General features: G+C 47.4%; 1 protein-coding gene across 1 annotated transcript in view; it reads right to left on the bottom strand.

The window, feature by feature from the left end:
- LOC140559774 (sphingosine kinase 1-like) overlaps window positions 1–851 on the bottom strand; it is a 27,483-nt gene extending 26,632 nt beyond the window's left edge. Inside the window, exon 1 of the mRNA XM_072683391.1 lies at window positions 485–851. Within this exon, the coding sequence (XP_072539492.1) occupies window positions 485–851 (367 nt within the window). The remainder of the gene's footprint in view (window positions 1–484) is intronic.
- Between the last annotated feature and the right edge of the window lie 6,649 nt (window positions 852–7,500).

Here is a 7,500-nt window from a genome sequence, read left to right as displayed (position 1 = left end):
TTATTTTTTTATTTGCATATCTCGTAATAATAATCAGAATATTACTATATTTACACTGTATCAAATATTAAGCAAAATGTAAAAACAGCTTTTCTTGAGTATTTGAGTCTGTGTAGGTAACAGCTCCCCAAACCTCTGAGTAATGAGAACAGGTGAGAACAGGTGAGAACAGGTGACACATCAGAAAGCTCCTCACCTTTCAAACATCAAACACACCTGAACAGTTCCTGAGGCTTATTAAAGCAGTTAAAGAGCTGTTTCATGTTTAATCACTTCTGCACGCGACGTCTTTACTGCTATTAATAATCAGTAATGCAGCTTTAGAGCGTGCAACTAATTTGACCAGGGGTGTCCAAACTTTTGCACAAGCTTCCAACTATCCATAATATGTCGTTTAAAAGTTTTAAATCTGCAAAATTAATCAAATTAAATCTCAGTAATAAATCGCGTGAACCAGCCAGCAGGTAAAACCGGAAGCGCTCACCTGTTCTCGGCACCCGGTTCCGGAGGGAGCCCTCGCGTATCGCTCGCGCCCATCGCCTCGCCTCCTCCAGGTCTGCGCGCGGGTCCCCGCTGCTGCTCACGCGGAACCGCTGCTCCACGCGGTGTCGCGCAGCGCCCGCTCCCGCCCAGCGCCGCCGCCGGAACGGGTAGAAATACGCGGAGAAACTCGCGCTCGTGCTCGCGCCCTCCTCCTCCTCTTCGCCGGGGTGCGCGCGGCTCCCGAGGCAGTCCGCGAGGCTGAAGACGGCGGCCGGCTTTCCGCTCGCGCACAGCCTGCGGACGGTCAGCTCGCGCTCCGAGAGGCTCACGGCGTACCGGACCCCCTTCCCAGTGAACTCCCCGTGCATGTGGACGGGCTCGAGCGGCTCCATCCAAACTGAAGTGGACGGAGGAGGAAAGGGGGGGTGATGGTGGGGCCTCGCGCGCATATATGTATATACACAGAGCTCGAGATGAGCGCGAGGAGGAGCAGGGTTGAGCTGGTAGTGTGTAGAGTTAGAGAGAGAGAGAGAGAGAGAGAGAGAGCTGTCTGCTGCGGTAAAGTTTGACATGAGGGGCAAACAGAACCACGACGCCCCCTGGTGGTCCCACGGTGGGATTGCAAGACCCGGCCCACTGCTGGCCACGCCCACTCCAGAAACTACTCGCTTCCCATAGGAATGAATGCAACTTCTTATGTCACAATGATGCCAATAGACTAGTACAACCCAGCAACCACATGGGGTACCATAGCAACCACCTGGAACACTTTAGCAACCGCTTTAAACATCATAGGAACCGCTCGAAATACCAACTGCATAGAACTGCCATAACAACCACATAGGACACCTTAGAGACCACCTGAAATACTACATCAACCTCACTAGCAACCACCAAGAAGCACCTTAGCAACCATAGTGTAACAGCCTATGGTGTGCAAAAGTTTGAGCACCCTTTCTGTGTCACAGTGGTACAAATACATTAGCAACAGCCAAGCACCACATGGGGTACCACAGCAACCACATGAGACACTATAACAATCTGATGAAAAAACAAACAAACATAGCAACCACCTGGAACACTTTAGCAACCGCTTTAAACATCATAGGAACCGCTTGAAATACCAACTGCCATAACAACCACAGAGGACACCTTAGAGACCACCTGAAATACTACATCAACCTCACTAGCGACCACCAAGAAGCACCTTAGCAACACCGTAGTGTAACAGACTGTGGTTACTTTTTTTAAATGTAACTGACCACCCTGTAGAGACTTTCCCATAGGAATGAATGGAGTGCAAAAGTTTGTGCACCCTTCCTGTGTCACAATGGTACAAATACATTAGCAACACCCAACCAACCACATGGGGTCCCACAGGGACCGCTTGGCAATGTCCTAGCAGCCACCTGAAACACCACAGCAATCACCTGAAATACCATAGCAACTACAAAAAGAAAATATAGCAACTGCCATAGCAACCACCTGGAACACTGTAGCAACCACCGAGAAGCACCTTAGCAACACAGTGGTGTAGCAACCTACTGTTATTATGTCAATGTAAACTGACCACTTTGCAGAGCATCCAACAAACCACATGGGGTACCACAGTGACTACTTAGCAACACCATAGCAACCACCTGAAACACAATTGCAATTATTTGAAATGCCATAGCAACTGCCATAGCAACCACTTGGACCACATTATAATGTAGGACTGTGTTGTCTTCTTGCTTTCAAACATTATGACCATAATTAGTCTGCTACAGTCCAGTATTCGCCATATATGGACAAAAGTATTCGGACACCTGCTCGTTCATTGTATCTTCCAAAATCAAGGGTACTAAAAAAGAGCTGATCCTGCTTTTGTTGAAGTAACTGTCTCTACTGTTCAGGGAAGAAGTCTTTCTGCTACATTTTGAAGGATGGAGCATTGCTGTGAGGATTTGATTGCATTTAGTGAGGTCAGGACGTTGGATGATGGTCACCACCCCATCTCACCCCCAACTTCCTTTCAACTATTGAATGGAGCACCAACCATCATTCCAGAGAACACAGTAGTTCCTGGGATGCAGGAAATACGCTGATCAGCCATAACATTAGTACCATCTGCCTAATATTGAGGAGGAGGTCCCCTTGTGCCACCAAAACCTTTTGAGACATGGACTCCACAAGACCTCGGAAGTTATTTGCCAGCAGATTCTGCAAGAAGGTGGGACCTTCATGAGCATTGATGAGCCTTGGGTGCCCAGGACCCTGCCACAGGGTCATCAATTGTGCCTTCTTGGACCACTGCATGCCAGGACATTCAAACCCGTGCAGATAATTGGAGCTCGTTCAGGCTCGTAGTAGAGCAACCCAGCCTTGATGTAATACAGGTGTGAACCTTTTTTTGGCATTATATAAGGGAAGAGTGTCTATATGTGAAGAACAGCTCAGAAGAACAGCTCAGATTGAACCTGGTGCATCTGAAAGCTATCATATCTAAGCGTTACATTTCTAGCAGCTTTTGGGTCAAGAACAAGAACCCCTGAGTTATATACAATTCTCCTGCAGCCCCATTGACCCTGATGACCCCTGCCCTACAGCTTCACCTATGTTCAGCTCTGGTGAGCTTCTTCTCTGGCCTGTGGAGTATAGCTGAGCCGTTGCTCGTCAATACATCGATCAACAATGTTCTCAGTGTTCTCAGCTACTGTGCCGCTGTTTGGGCCCAAGGATGAGTAACTCCATGCCTTTGAACTTGTGCTAGTCAAACCCGCTGTGGTGTGTTCAGGCCCTTTCCTCCGTCAGGCCGTCCTCTTTAGGAGAAGTGGAGAAGGAGTCTTTGTCCGTGGCAGAAGACAGGCCTGAGTGTGGTTCCTCTGCCTAACCACAGAGACCGCTGGGGGGAGGGGGGGGGGGCACTGGGGTTATTTTTATTTGGTCAAGGCCGTAGGCGGGTGAAGGCCCTGACGCAGCTATGTGCTTGGATTAGAGCTTTGGTGAAAAGAGGTAGCAGGGGTTTGATTTAGTGTCCATGTCAGTTTCCCAGGCCTGGTTTCTGAGCGGTAGTTAAGGAAATGGACATAAACAGCTTAGAATGTGAGGTGGGGTGTGGCCTCCCTTCCTGTGTCACAATGGTACAAATACATTAGCAACACCCAACCAACCACATGGGGTCCCACAGGGACCGCTTGGCAATGAAACACCATAGCAATCACCTGAAATACCATAGCAACTACAAAAAGAAAACATAGCAACTGCCATAGCAACCACCTGGAGCACTGTAGCAACCACAGAGAAGCACCTTAGCAACACCATAGTGTAACAACCTACTGTTATTATGTCAATGTAAACTGACCACTTTGCCGAGCATCCAACAAACCACATGGGGTCCCACAGTGACTACTTAGCAACACCATAGCAACCACCTGAAATACAATTGCAATTTTTTGAAATGCCATAGCAACTGCCATAGCAACCACTTGGACCACATTATAATGCAGGACTGTGTTGTCTTCTTGCTTTCAACCATCATGACCATCATTATTGAACGGTAGCTTAGACTGTGAGGAGGGGTGTGGCCTCCCCGAGCACCAATGAGCCTCGGGCGTCTATGGCCCTGTCAGCAGTTCGTCAGTTGTCCTTCCTTGGAGCACTTTTGGTAGGTAACAGCAGTTGGCGAAGGTGAGGTGATGCTCGTGGAGGCCCCGCCCACCTTACAACATACCTACAGGACCTAAAGGATCTGCTGCTAATGTCTGAAGTCATCCAGATACCACAGGACGCATTCAGGGGTCTTGTGCAGTACATGCCTCTAACTCTTAGAGGGGCAGTGGTGGCTCAGCGGTTAGAGCGCCGGGATATCGATAACAGGGTTGTGGGTTCGATTCCCGGGCTCGGCAAGCTGCCACTGTTGGGCCCTTGAGCAAGGCCCTTTACCCTCTCTGCTCCCCGGGCGCTGGAGTTGGCTGCCCACCGCTCTGGGTGTGTGTGTGTACTCACTGCCCCTAACACGTGTGTGTGTGTGAGTGTGTGTTCACTACCAGATGGGTTAAATGCGGAGGACACATTTCGCTGTACAGTCCACACTGTACAGTGACGAATACGTGCACCTTTATCCTTTTTTATCCTCTAACAATATTAGACAGGTGGTTTTAATGTTATGGCTGATTGCTGTTTACCAAACAGCCTCTCTGGCTGTTCTCCACATCATGCTTTGCTTTGAAGAAATCCCACTTCCAGGCTGTGGGAAGGCCCATGGTGCGGTTTAGGGCTGTAATGGAGATGTTTTCAATTTTCTGTCATTTCCTGTGGTCTCAGGTTCAGATTCCAAAGCCACTTTATCACCAGCCTGGAATATCCACGGGCCGACAATTATAACCGCATGGCTTCACTTCGTATATGGTATGCGCCGTAATATGTAGCGGATAGCAACGTGCATATTTACAGCCTGAGAGAACGCTGTCTAACAAACCTGCTACAGTCAGTCAGGGGCTGTTTAGAAACTCATCGTGGAGCTCCACCACCATCATTCCAGAGAACGCAATGCTACAGCTCCTCAATGCTGGGGGGCTTTATACCCCTCCTCTAGCCCACGCCTGGCATTAGAACGGCATGGAGCCAATAGGGCCATGATGTTGATCTGCTCCAGAGAGTCCTATTCTATTGGCAATGCTTCTTTACAGGGACTAGACAAGCTGTGTGTGCATTTGCACATTTTTGATGGGTTTTTTTATTCACTTACTCACTCATTCCCACTGAAAAAGAGAGTGACAGAGAGAGAGAGATAGAGAGAGAGAGAGAGAGAGAGAGGCTGTTGGTGTCTAATTACTTCTGAGGTTGTCCTCAAGCATCATGTCCTGATAAAGCAGAGCTAAATGGAGCAGCGAAGCCTGTTTTAGCTTAGAGCTGCTCTCTGTTAAAGAGCTCTGCTGGCCTCGGGCCTGTTCAGTGTTCTCACACACCTGTACTGATAGCATTAGCCTCTTCGTCAGGCCCATCAGTAAGAGCATTTACTGTGAGTGCATTCATTAGAGACCTTTACTATAGAACCCTTGAAGAACCCCTTTTTGTTAAGGGTGTAGCAGGGTTCTTGAAGCCAGGGCAGTGATTCCATCTGCAAGTATCATATTTGCATCATAATAACTGAAAGACCGGCCTGTTTAAACGGTTGTATTGTATAGTGTTCCTGTACTATTATTACAAGTCAGAGAACCCGTTCTGATACCTGACATGCTTGCTGCTTAGAGAATAGCAGTAATAACAGCAGTAACAACAGTAATAACAGCAGTAATAACAACAGTAATAACCATAGTACTAATAGCAGTAATAGTAGCAGTATTAAAACAATACAGACAGCAGTAATAACAAGAGTAATGACAACAGTAATAACCACAGTAATAACAACAGTACTAACAGCAGTAATAAAAAAGTAACAGCAGTAAAAACAACAGTAATAACAGCAGTACTGCCAACAGTAATACCAGTGGCAATAACAACAATAATACCAACAGTAATAACAGCAGCAATAACAACAGTAATAACAACAGTAATACCAGCAGCAATAACAACAGTAATAACAAAAGTAATGACAGCAGTAATAACAGCAGCAATAACAACAGTAATAACAGCAGTAATAACAGCAGTGATAACAACAGTAATAACAGCAGTAATAACAAAAGTAATAACAGCAGTAATAACAGCAGTGATAACGCTGTTGCTGGAATAAGCCCTAGAACAGTGTTTCAGATTCCCGGCTATCCTTGAACTTCCCAGATGTTCAGATCCTAAATCCTGACTTTGTGCTTCCCAGCCAAACCTCCTCTTCCATCTCCTCTGGAGCTTTCCCTCTTTGTTACCAGAAGACAGTGGACCTACATGGAGTCTGACGGAGTCAGGCTGTAGTTGCACGTATCATCCACTAGATGGCAGGAGGTGATTTTAAACAGAAAGTAGAGGAGCGAGTGTAAATGAGAGAAGCTGGATCTGAACTGTTGATGAACCTCCTGTGGTCTGAGGCATGAATGCATAATCACACACACTGATCAGAACACGGACACACACACACACACGTGCGGTTCAGTCCGAGGTTTTAATAGGATTAGTAAACTAAGTAATACAGGCTAGTTCTTCTACTTACAACCTGCCCAGTGTTGCGTAGGCCCCCCTCGTGCCACCAAAACAGTTCTCCAGAACCTTTGGAATCTTTGATCTGTCTGTATCCTAATACATACCCATCAGCCAAAACAATAAAACCACCTGCCTAATCACGACTGCCTCCACTTGCATCACTTTTGTGCCGCGTGATCCGGGGTCTTTAATATTAGGCCCAAATATGTAGGTCCCCTCCTACCACCTAAACAGCTCGGACCCATTGGCGCATGGACTCCACAAGTCCTCTGAAGGTGTCCTGTGGTCTCTGACACACCGAAACGTCAGCAGCAGATTCTTTAAGCCCTGCAAGTTGTGAGGTGGGGCCTTCCTTGTAGCTCTTTTGGTAGGTACTGACCACTGCACACCGGGAACACCCCACAAGACCTGTCTTGTTGATGTTTTGGAGATGTTCTGACCCAGTCACAGTTCTGACCCCTGACTGTTTCTGCACTTGCTGCCTGATATGTAGTTCCAGACCTTGACAGGAGCCACTGGATCCAGATCATCAGTGTCGTTCACTTCACCTGTCAGTGGTTTCAATGTTATGGCTGAGCGATATGTGGACGGCTGATGTTATGGCCAGTTCGGTGATGGTACCGCTACCGCTCTAATGTAATCTTAATTTCACGCTCAAATGAGGCTGTAATGCTCTTTAATAGCCCTCATTAACTGGCTAATCCCCCCCATCAATTGTGTGCTCTAATAACCTAATGGCCTTCATGTGAAAGAAGGTGTACTGCTTAAAAAAGGACAACGTCCAGCTTGAGAGGCCTGAGAAACTCCATTTTCTGTCCCCCTGGTCAGACCTTCCCTTCTCCGCGGCTCCAGTGAAGCCTCCACATGCCTAATGCAGTGTGAAAATGGACTAACCGTTGTGAA

This window comes from Salminus brasiliensis, chromosome 7 (assembly GCF_030463535.1).
Source record: "Salminus brasiliensis chromosome 7, fSalBra1.hap2, whole genome shotgun sequence".
Lineage (NCBI taxonomy): Eukaryota > Metazoa > Chordata > Actinopteri > Characiformes > Bryconidae > Salminus > Salminus brasiliensis.
The sequence above is the reverse complement of the archived record's forward strand: the minus strand, read 5'-3'. Positions and strand labels throughout refer to the sequence as shown.